Here is a 12,185-nt window from a genome sequence, read left to right as displayed (position 1 = left end):
CACTTTTATCTCCCTGGCCCAGTTTTTCACTGGGCTCCATCCACACTATGTTAGGATTTTCTGTAGATACAACAAATGTTTTTGTTTTGATTTTTTTTTTTTTTTTGCTTAGATTGTTTGCCTTATTTTCCATCGCAAACCTTTTCTTGGGCCCTACACAACTCCTGGAAAGGACAGTTCTAACTTAGCTACCCCAGAGGCTAACAACAGATTCAAAAGGACAGCACTCAGTCCCACTTATGTTCTCCACTGGGGAGATGGCACTGCCACCCAAGTTAGAAATGTGGAAGTCAGTCTTCACATCAGACACCACTTCCATGACTTCACCTTCTAGCTCCTGGTAGTCTCCTCCCCTTTCCATGGGCTATGCTTGCCTTTCTTCCTCCTCTCAAAGTAAAAGCTGTTACAGTCTTCTAATCAGCATCCCTGTTGCTAATCTTCCAACTTCCCAACCCAAACCTCCAAGCCCAGAGCTTCCCAAATGAACTTTTCTAAGATGCATTAACCACATCACTTCCTGGCTACCATGGCCTGGGAGCGGTGCAACAGGACTTCCACAGTCTGGCCCTTCTCTATCTTTCCACCCTCATCTCTTCCCTCAGCTCTCCAACCACACTGCACTACTTACAATGTCTGAAATGCACTGGGGGATTCAAGACCCCCTGCCTTTCGTTATACTGTTCAGCCTGGACTGCCCTTCTCCTTGATTCACCCAACAAAGGTCCACCTATTCTTTCCTGAGTGAGCTCACTGATGGCTCCTGCTATGGCATTTCCTGACCATCATCCCGATCCACAGAATGAACTGCCTTCTCCTTCACGCCACCACCTCCTTGCAGAAGAAATGACGTATTCACGACACCTATGACAAAGCTTGTCAGGCAGTAGGCGTTCATTGTAGTTGAGGCACTGTAACTTCAAATCCTTTGTTTGGTTCCTGAGGCTTCAGCTGTTCCCTATATGTCCTGTTAAGACATTTATTGCCTTCTCTCTAGTAGCGTAACTATTGGCAGACCTATCTAACCCCTACTGGCCAGTAAACTCCTTGAGAGTCTGGACTGTGCCTTATTCAGCTCAGTCAACCCTGCGGGGCCTGGCCCAGTGCTCTTGCATACACAGTACACTCACACACTGGTCCAACAGATAAGTGTGGGAAGGACAGGAGATTCTGAAGTTAAAAATAGGAGATTTAATGTAATAATAAAACTTCAGATCTGGCTGGTATAGCTCAGTGGATTGAGTGCCAGCCTATGAACCGAAAGGTCGCTGATTTGATCTCCAGTCAGGGCACATGCCTGGGTTGTGGGCTGGGTCCCCAGTTAGGGGCTGGAACCAATCTATGTCTCTCTTGCACATTGATGGTTCTCTCCCTCTCTTTCTCCCTTCCTTTCCCTCTCTCTAAAAATAAGTCAATAAAATCTTTAAAGAAATAAAACAAAAAAATTAGTCATTACTCTTTTGGGGAATACATGCCTCGGGATAAACTATAATGCATTCATGTTGTTCTCAGTCTATGTCTGTCATTTTCCTCCGTATCATGACTTCATGTACATGGCAAAACCAAATTATACACCTTCATTTTTACTTCATTAAAGTCAAGACGTGGTTTGAAATTGTTGCTTTAAACACATTCCCAGACTTCTTTTTCCTCATCCCAAACTTCATTTTAAAACAAGTATCTAAGTCCCAGTGAAGTCTTCTTCCATATACCACGAAAGTTGTTTTTACCCTACAGGAATTCGAATACTTATCATCCTATAGCCAATTCCCAGAGTGGGAAACACTACTCCAGTTAGGACCTAGCCCTCTTCGGGCACAGTCCACCAACAGAAGCCATTTTCAGAAGTCCAGGCATCAGACATTACACCATATGGACAGGAGAAAATATTTCCTCCCCAGATGTTTACTGAGGGAACAAATGTCCAAAACACGAAACATCAAAGGAAACAACTTGATCTTTCATATGTCATCGACAGAGAATAAGCAATAAAGCCGAGGAAAAGGACAGTGGGCAGACTCCCGGTGTGGCCTTTTGCCTGCCGCCCGATTGTAAAGAAGAAACAGTGCAGGAGAACCCGATCAGGTGAAAGGAATTCCCTGAACATCAGCCCTGGCAATCTCTCCTCTTTGCTAGGCATGGCTCCAATTCAACACTTACTCCTTCGGTGAGTGCATTCCTGTGGCTTTACCTGCCCCTGCGCAGGTGGCCCTCACACCTATGGCTCGTAGCACTCACTCAGCTGTGCTTCAGTGGTGAGGCACTTCCAGCCAGGAACAGGGCATTTCCATGGTCTGCCCACCTGTCCTTTCTGATTCACCTTGTCGCCAACTGCTTGTTGCCTCTCACACTGACTTCTGATCTTCAGCTCTGCTATTTCTGTCAGCAGATTTAAAACTCTCCTGATACGGTAGGTGAGACATAAGCTTCCCTTTCCTTTATCCTCAATATCCAAGTCTTATTTGAAGAAAAATGTACATTTTCAATTGCATGGAAGCTAGAAAGTCAGAGAGAAATTCCTCTATTCCAGCGCAACCTCCAAATTTCACAAAAAGAAAGTCGTGTTTCTCAACTTAGTTTCCGCTCGCTGCCACGGCCACTGCCCTCACGCAGTGTGCCATCATCCTGTACCTGCGGCTCCAGCAAACTCACCAACTGACCTCTTGAGCTCCTCCCTCCCCCTGCCCAGCCATCCTGCCTACACTGCTGAACCAATTTTTCCACAGCATTGCTTTCATCATTTCACAAAAAAAATCCACAACTGTTTCTACTTAATATATCAAGTTATGCTGCCCCTGCCTGGTTTCCAGCAGCCTCTAGAACCCATGCTTCTTACTCTGGTGTCCGCCCTTTGCTCTCAGATCAGCCACACTCCTTATACTCCTCCACAAATATTTACTGAGCAAATATTGGCTCTGGAAGCTGTGCTTCCTGGTGTTAATACTCTCACATTTTGGCCCATTGTCAACTTTCTTCTGAATCAATCCTTACTTCCTTAGTAAAGTCTATTGTTTCTGCTAAATAAGGAAAAAGAAAAATGGGGGGAAAATAGTCCTTGTCCTAAGGAACTTACGATCTAATTTGGGAGATAAACAATAAAGCAATTGACTAATACGACAAATCAAAATGCTGTAAACAGGGCCTGTCCTTGTTAGTATAGTGGTGAGTATCCCCGCCTGTCAAAATGCTGTAAATACCTATATAGAGGTATGAGCAATGTACTTTGGTCTGCAAGGGGTGTCCAACCTGCAGCCCATGGGCCATATACAACCCAGCAGGGCTATGAATGCAGCCCAACACAAAATCATAAATTTACTTAAAATGCTATGAGGTTTTTTTGTGATTACGTGTCATAGTGTATTTAACATGTGGCCCAAGACAACTCTTCTTCCAGTGTGGCCCAGATTCGCAAAAGGTTGGATGTTGGGAACCGCTCTACCTTGGTTTCAAGAATTGCAACTGCCTCCCATGGCTAAGGATGAGTGAGTGACCTCCAGAATGCGAGCCACAAGGAGACAAAGCTTGTCTCTGGTAGCAAACGCTGCCTCTGCTTCATCCCCCTGCCCCCAATGCTTGGTCATAGTCCAGGATTGGTAAGATCCTCAGAGGAGGGGCAACCAAAGCCAGACACAATCATTTGGGAGGCCATCATGGAAGTACTCAGGGGCTGCAACAAAGAGGGAGTGATGGACCCGCGCACCCTAGCTATTCTGACATAGCCCGAGTCCCCATGTCCTCTGGGAGAAGTGCTTCCTGGCTGTAATCCACTTATGCCTGAAAACCGCTCCTGGCTAGAGCGGGATCTGGGGTGATCTGGCATAAGAAAGAATTCCTAAAAGTACTGTGAAGCCTGCTTTTGCTAAGAGTGCTTTCTTCATATATTCAGGGTCCAAGCAAGGAATGAGTATGTCTCCCAAAGTTTCTGCAACCGCCTTTCCTGACAGACACTGACTCAGACTAAGCCCTCATATTTCTTTAAAATGTTATCTATTGTTTGATCTTTACCACTTGTATTCCAGTGTATTACAGCCCAACAAAATCTCCTTGAGGAAGGGGTTCCTGGCCTTTTCCTCTGAGAAATTGACCACCTCTCCTCCCCAAGCAGATCATGTCTTGGTAGTGTTACTTTCATCTGTGGTGGATGGGGGGACTTGTGGGCAAAGTCGTCCCCCCAGTTGGACACCCCTGGAGAGGAAAGCATTTTTTTGTCCAATTAAGAGCAACATCATGAAAGAGCTGGCTCTGAGGGTCACAGGGGATCTTGACAGGCAGAAGGAGGATAGGAATGATAGGAGCAAAGAGGGGTAATGGAGGAATTGAGCAGACATGGTCAAGGTCAGACCAGATCTTGACCTTGCTCTACTTGTTCTCACCTCTATACCTTCAGCAGCCTTCTTCCTTTCATCTACAAGGCCTCCTGCCCACTTGTCATATCTCTCAAACCTCATTCATTTTCTTTTTGTTATTTGTTACCTTTTTTTTTTAAGATTTTATTTTAGAGAGACGAGAAGGGAGGGAAAAAAAGAGGAAGAGCAAGATCGATGTGAGAGGAAGACATCGATCAGTTGACTGTCACATGCACACCAACCAGAGACTGAAGCCACAGCCCGGACATGTGCCCTGACCAGGAATCAGACTGGCAACCTTTTGCTTTGCAGGATGATGCCCAACCAACTGAGCCACACTGGTCAGGGCCTTACTCATGTTTTAAAGTCCAAGCTCAAATGCTACTTCCTCCACAGTGAGGCAAGAGGTGTATTACATGTAATTATTCTTTCCTGTGTTCAGGTAAAAATATTGGATAGAAATGGTACATTTTACAAGTTTATATTCCCTGTAACTAGATATAGATTTCATTGATTGCATGAGTAAGGTAGAATAAAGATTTAAGGTAAGACAAAATAAGTCAGGCTCTGTGGTAGGTAGAATATTGACCCCAAAAGATGTCCGTGGCCTCATCCCCGGAATCTGGGCATATGTTACCTCACATAGCACAAGGGACTGATGTGACTGAAGTTAAGGACCTTGAGGTGGGATGTTGTCCTGGATTATCCAGATGGGCCCAATGTAATCACATGAGCTCTTAAAAGTGGAGGAAAGCAAAAAATAGGTAAAAGATGTGACAAGAGAAGAGTCTGATTTGCAGTTATTGGGAAAGAAGGAGGCCATGAGTCAAGGGATGTGGGTGCCCCTGGGAGCTGAGACAGCCCTCCCTGAGAGGCTGCAGGGAGACAGGCCTGTCCTGCAACTGAAAGGAACTGAATCCTGCCAACCACTTGAATCAGCAGGAAACAGATTCTCCCCTAGGGCCTTAAGATAGAAGCACAGCCCCACCGACACCTTGACTTTAGTCCGGACTGGGACTGACGCACAGGATTGTAATCATATAAATTTGTTTTAAGACATGAGGTTATGGTAATATACCATGGAAACAACAGAAAACTAATACAAGTTGTATTTTTTCTACTTGAGTGAAGGCCAAGATTATTTTTTAAAAACACAGATTTCTCATAAATACAGAATTTGGCAACATATTTAAAATTCTATTGGAAGGAAAACTCTATCTCATTTAAAAAGTGATGAGCAAAGCAAATACTGTACAGTTTCAACTTTTCCCTATTACTAAGATATTAGGGGAAAAATAAGGATAAAAAGCATCATTCATGAGAACAACCACTGTTTGACACTGTTGTCTCCTCCATAATTCTGATTACCAAATAATAAGAGTTGGTTCTTCAGTGATACATAGTAAGCACCACTCAGAGTAGTGCTTTTTCCAGAGTAGCCTTCCCCGCAAAGTGAGGTATTGTCTTAAGGGAAAGGAGCCGTGTTCTATATTCCTTTTATGTCCAAATACTTATAATTAACAAAGGGTTAGGTATCCACTCAATATACTAATGAAAACATATTAATTTCTGCTCTTCTTTCAAAGTATAATAATTTCAGTTCCTCATTTATTGAGCGCTGCAAATCCCACTGTGCTGGGTACAAAGGGAGATATAAGAACAAGTAAGACGCAACCTCTATCTAAAGACACCTTTGGAATACAAATAGCTATAAGTAGCCAAACAGAATAAGTGCTAGAAGAGATGCAGAAGTAATGTGTTGTTGGGGGCTAGGGATTTCAGTCTAGGAAGTGAGAAGTCTTCAAGCCAGATATCAAAGCCCTAAATTAATGAAATTACTTCAAAGGATGATATAAAGATCTTTACATTTTTCAATGTTTTTTCCAGTTTAAGGTTTTTAAAAGTATTTTTTATTGCTTATGCTATTACAGTTTTCCCAGTTTTTTCTCCCTTTATCATCCCTCTAGCCTCCCCCACGACTCTCCAGCATTCCCCCACTTAGTTCATGTCCATTGGTTTCACATGTAAGTTCTTTGAGTCCTCTGTTTCCTATACTATTTTTATCTCTCCATTTTATTCTACACCTACTAATTATGCTTCTTCTTCCCTGTACCTTTTCCCCTCAATTCCTCCCTTCCCCCTCCCTAGTGAAATCCCTCCATGTGATGTCCATTTCCCTGATTTCAACGTTTTTAAAACATTTAAAGGCAGAATTTACCTAACAACCATTCTTACTTATTCATTAAAGCAGGTTATCTGGTAGGCAAATCTTCAATAACCTTACACTATTTCCATTAATTAGGTTTTACCTCTTAAGAATATTCAAAATTTCAGATTAGCTGTCAACATAATAGACATGGATTATTAAGCTTTTATCATTCTACAAAAATTCATTTGGCTCATTATACAAAACATTTAAAGATTTTTTCCACTTTACATGATTTTTATACTTAGTTCTGTCCCTGGTCAAAGAAATTAAGGACTGTTTGGGATTACATTTAGAGACTGTCTCTCCTAAGGAGTACATATTTAGTTTTTATATTTTAAAACTCTTGTTCCTCAAAGTCTCTAACTCAATTAACATTTGTTCAATACCTACTATGCATTCAAGGTGACACAAAGGAACATTATCAGATAGAAGGCATTTGTGACTGGTTGCACAAATCATTCAAGAAGTATTTCCTGAGTGTCTGCTATGCACCAAGCATTCTCTAAGTAGATGGGTGTTCAAAAGACTGGGCCTTGACCACTCTTATGGAGCCCTAGAGAAAGTTCTCATGAGGGAACCTTGGGAAAGTATCACCGCAAAACTCTGGAGTCACAGGACCAGAGGCATCTTGCAAGGTTCTTTTTTCCACCAGTTATGCCAAAAAACAGTGTCTCATCAATCATGTTAGAAAAATCAAATTACCCGCTTTAAAATCTCCACTGAAATTTCTGCTTCCCAAACTCCCTTGATTAGCATATTCTGGTTTTTATAAAATTTTTTGCAAGAAATACGAGCGGCAGTTCAGGGACTGTGTGTGGGTAGATTTATTAGAGACAGGAGACGTGTGTGGAATAGAGAAAAGGAGGAAGGGAGTGTAGGTAATATAAACCATTTAGGGTAAAGGAACATAGGACATCCCTGAATTTATGACATAATTTGGAGAATCATGGATGTCATTTTCATCTAACCGAGAAGAATTGTAGGTGTGATGACAGCTTTGAATGGGGGAATAAATTAGTAAAGGAACCAGCATGTTTTCTGGGAGTCACAAAAGAAAGTCATAAAAGTGATTCCATAAGCAGACAAGTAGTTTGCCGTTCTCTCTCTTGCTTCTCCTCTGGAGATTTTCTAACAATAGGCATTCAATACTGGAGTGTCAGAGGGCTATATATATGCTTTACTGAGTTTACTGCACTATTTAGAATAAAACAAACTCAAATACAGAGGCCAGACAGAACTTGTTCTTACTGCCTGAAATCTCATCCCTTCCCAGCAGACTACTAAGGTGTTGGGAAATAATCTTGTAAGAGAGTTGATTTTTGAGAACATGAAGCTTGATCAATAAATTCAGCATGTTCTCTCTGGGAAAGTTCAGGGACAAAGAAACATCTGCCTGTTCTCTCAGCAGTCACTCACACTATCTTCACCAGATGTTCTGAATCTGATCCCATAACCAATAGAGACCAAAACTCTCTTTGACTCAAAGGCAGTTAATTAAACTTCCTGAAATTTAGCATCTTGCCAAACATGTATTATGATCATTTCTGGTAGAGCTTCACATCTCATCTCTTCAAGGAATACCAGCATGTTTAAGTAACTACAAGTTATTATTTGTAATTTTCATTAATAGGCTTGGAAGTGGAAAAATAAAAGAAAACGAAAAGATTCTTTACAGAAATGAAAATGGGAGTTCCTTTGTCATCTTTTAGATTGCTGAACGAGTGGTTGATAATACCAACCGCTGGTGGGAGTAGAGAAAAAAGTGCTTGTTGTATAACCAGTTGGTAAAACAACAGATCAGCACAACCCTTCTGCAGAACAACCTGACATCCGCTCTGACTTCCAAGTTCCGTCGCTGGGAACCTAATCTGCAGGTGCATCTAACAAACGCTCATCAAGATATCTCTACAAGGATATTCACTGCAACATTTAAAAAAAGCAAAAAGACTGGAAATAAATCATGACACTTTCACAAGACAGAATACAAAACAGGGCAGATGAACACACGCTGATATGAAAAAGATCTCTAGATTAAAAAAGCAAGTTGCAGAATTGTGTACATTAACATCTATTACTTTGATTTTCAAAAAATGTCAGTAAAGTGAAGTGGGAAATCATGGACTATTTTTTTTTGTACTTGACTGTTTAAAAAAATAAAACCTAACATGTTATTTTAAAAGAAAAGAGAAGAAACTATATTTTTTAACAGGTATTCTGAGCACTATTATTAGTTTCTACGGAGATACAAGGAACTGGTAACAGTGGGGCTTCTAGGTAGTAGACCTTGGGTAGAGAAAGGGTAGGAGGGCTATGTGAACTGTTTAGAACTTTTGGAACTATGCTGGTACATTGTTCCCATAATTTTAAAAAAATACTGCAAATGAAAGCACAAAAACAAGGAACAGCAACATCATTAAAACCAAGAAACATAGACTAGAAAAATGCCAAAGTTAACTCTTGGAATGAATAAATCTTTGGAAACATGGAGATCACAGGTAAAAGTGACTATAAGGGTTCAAACCAGAGGTGAACACTCTCTGCATATCTGCTTCAGAGACTGAATGTCACTTCTCCGGGGGATCGCAAGGGCCTCCCTGGGTGACGGAGCACAAGAGTGCCAGTGAAGCTCCACTCACCTGTTGTTTAAGGCTCCCCCAATGTCACAGTCACAAGGTCGACATCCATCCAAATCGTTGCTTAAGCCCCAGTGCTCTGGCTGCAGAACAAAAGAAACAATGCAGCTAAAGTGGTTTCCTGTAATTACACAATAGACTCTGCAAGAAGCAAGTTATGGCGTGTTTTGGTTGTTCCACCAAATGTTCACTTGCACCGTGAAAGTAGAAAGCCTATAAAAGAAATGAGTACAAATATTCTGAAATAAGGACACCCAAGCTGCAAGTCACTGGGGTCAGACAGAGTGTCACATACTTGCGTGGTAGGCCAGATCTGAGCAGTGTCTTTGCCCTGAAAATAGCCTGCGTTCAATAATCACCACGAGAAGGAAGCAAAGACGCCAATTTTCTTCAAGAGAATTGCTCTAGCAGTAAGAGAGTTTTGGCAAATATCCGGTAGGCCTTTAAATTTTTCCTAAGTTCAGTCTGTCATAAACTCCAGAAAGAAAGCTTTTCAAGGATTTGTTTAGGTGGAAACCTAGCCTACAAAGCTAGAACTGTTTTCACAAGGGAATGTTGAGGAGATGGCTGCGTGCTGAACCCCTGGAGAGGGAGATAAAAAGAACTGGCACAGCAGCTACGCACGGGGGAAGAGAGCTCTTTGTGGCCCCACATGCACAGGTTTCCTAATGAGCAGGTAAGGACCAGGTTCACCACTCCACTCAGACTTCCAGAAATTTACTTCACGAATTTATCAGGATATAGACACGATGCATATTTGGTGATCATAGATATAGTTTGGGTTCAGTAGACCTCCTCTCCCGAATTATAAAAGCAATCACAAAAATGTTATAAAAGATATAAGATAATTTCTTAAAATTACTTTCATAATTACTCCACCTGGAATCACTGCAGCGAACTTGTTGGTATATTTCTTTCCAGATTTTTTCTTGATGAATTTTTTTACTTCCTAATCAAGATACTACTCATATCCTGAGTTCTTTTTATATCACCATAAGCATTTCCTCATGTTACTGTTGCTTTCAGTGGCCATCAAGTATCACTACAGAGAGCCCCAAAGTGCGTTTAACTATTTTCTCCCACTATCGCATCTAGGTTTGTTGCAACGATTAACAAAAGATACAGTAATTCATTGGGTGATCACTTCATTAGGTGTATAAATGACTAACCACTCCGTTGTACACCTGAAACTAATATAATATTGCATGATAACTGTAATTGAAAAATAAAGTAAATTTTTAAAAGATACTATAATTCTTCCTTTGTGAAGTATCCACTCATGTTTTGTAACATTTACATATAAGGGTGATGATAAAATCTATCATAGGGAAAAGCATTCTCTATTAAAACTTGTCATATCCACAAGCTAACCATCCCATGCAATTAGGAAATTAGGATTTACCTACCAGACACTGGTCACAGTGCTGTCCTGTCACCAGACGTTTACAGTAGCAGTAACCACTCTCGGAGTCACAAGGATTCCCACCAGGGATTGTCCCCAGAGGATTGCAAGCACAAGCTTTATTGATGATAAAACAAAATAAAGAAACACAAACCAAGTGAGTCTGAAGCAGTAGTCTGGGTTTAGACTGCAAAGTAGAATGGGGCTTATGCACATCTGAAAACTCCCATACGTTTTAACAAGTGTACTTACATTTACAACCAAATGGATCTTCGGCATTTAAGTCATAGAAACCTTCTTTGCAAATGTCACAGTGTTCTCCTTCGACATACAACTTACACCGGCACTGACCAGCAATGAGGCCCGCAGAAAAATCTGTGTAACTGTCACAGATTCCCCCATTCTGAGAACCGGCTGGGTCACAGGTACATGCTACAAAGAATGAAAAGCACCAGGTTTGTATAAATACATACGTGTATTTCCCTTCATTTTTCAAATGTCACACAAATAGACCAAAGACAGTTGGACTCCCAGGTGAATTCCACTCCCAGCATCCTATATAGCAGATAAAGTACGACTGGGTCTAATGCCCATACTATGAGTTCCAAGAGAGGGCTGTTGACTATAGGACTATTGAAACTGAAAGGTGACCTTCTCCACTTACGTTCACAGAAGTTAGGGTCTCGAACGTCTCTCTCCGGGTGCTGGTAGTAAAAGGGTCTGCACTGCTCACAGCCCCGGCCCATGGTGTTGTGCTGGCAGTCCTCACACACTCCCCCACTGACGTTGCCAGTGGCCAAGTAGACCGCCATGTCAAAGTGGCACGAGCTGGAGTGTTCATTGCAGTTACACTCTGTGAGGAAAGACCAGTGTCAAGAAAAGTCTTTTAAGTCTATTTGCCAATAGAGGAATGGGTTGGTAAGAAGAAAGTTCATTTTGGAAACTAGGGATGAAGTTCAGGCAAAACAGCAATTAACAAGAAGGCACTTGTGCTAAAAAAAGACATATCCACTTATGACATCAGTTTAAATCCTCTATCATGTCGGAAGCCTTCAAAGCGTAAATTTCATGAAATAAGCTCAATAATGTGCCATCCTTGGAAGAGAATGGGCTACAAAAAGCTTAAAACCTTTGGGGAAATTCCCCTCAGAAGCTCACTGGCAGGACGGATGTCATTGCAGAGGACACCTTTGAGTCCCACTCAGGGTGGGAAGGGAACACATCATTCCAGAGGATTTTCTAGGCAATAGGTTCCTAGAAAAGCCTGTGCGCTCCTGGCTTTGAGGAACTGGGTATGAAGGTCTGATTCCCTTCCTTGAATTCCCACCACTACATGAGGCCAGGCTCTTGAGTGAGAATTAAGGTCTGCTTAACAGCCGTCCAGCCGGCTTCAGTGGCGCGGTCCGCTCCTCCACTAGCCCACTTGGCAGGCCTCGCGGTCCAACCCAGCCTTAGTCATCTCACTCTGGGGTCAGCAGTCCACACGGGTTCCTCTCATCTTCTCGCAGTGAAGCTTAAGTGACTTGGCCCTCATGGGGCTTTACATTCCGGCCTCATCTGTCCCCTCTGTAACACAAGTCCTGGAGACAGGAAATGTG

The 12,185-nt window shown here is 42.0% G+C and overlaps 1 protein-coding gene across 1 annotated transcript in view; it reads right to left on the bottom strand.

The window, feature by feature from the left end:
• LAMB1 (laminin subunit beta 1) overlaps positions 1-12,185 on the bottom strand; it is a 74,066-nt gene that overhangs the window by 39,535 nt on the left and 22,346 nt on the right. Inside the window, exons 10-13 of the mRNA XM_053673197.1 lie at positions 11,252-11,440; positions 10,840-11,019; positions 10,592-10,704; positions 9,189-9,268 (exon numbers count right to left, since the gene is read on the bottom strand). Coding sequence (XP_053529172.1) covers positions 9,189-9,268; positions 10,592-10,704; positions 10,840-11,019; positions 11,252-11,440 — 562 coding nt within the window. The remainder of the gene's footprint in view (positions 1-9,188; positions 9,269-10,591; positions 10,705-10,839; positions 11,020-11,251; positions 11,441-12,185) is intronic.

The sequence above is a fragment of the Artibeus jamaicensis genome, unplaced genomic scaffold (genome assembly GCF_021234435.1).
Source record: "Artibeus jamaicensis isolate MK-2021 breed Jamaican fruit bat unplaced genomic scaffold, CSHL_Jam_final contig_834, whole genome shotgun sequence".
NCBI classification, from domain to species: Eukaryota; Metazoa; Chordata; class Mammalia; order Chiroptera; family Phyllostomidae; genus Artibeus; species Artibeus jamaicensis.
Note: the sequence above shows the minus strand (reverse complement) of the source record. Positions and strands in the feature narration are given on the sequence as shown.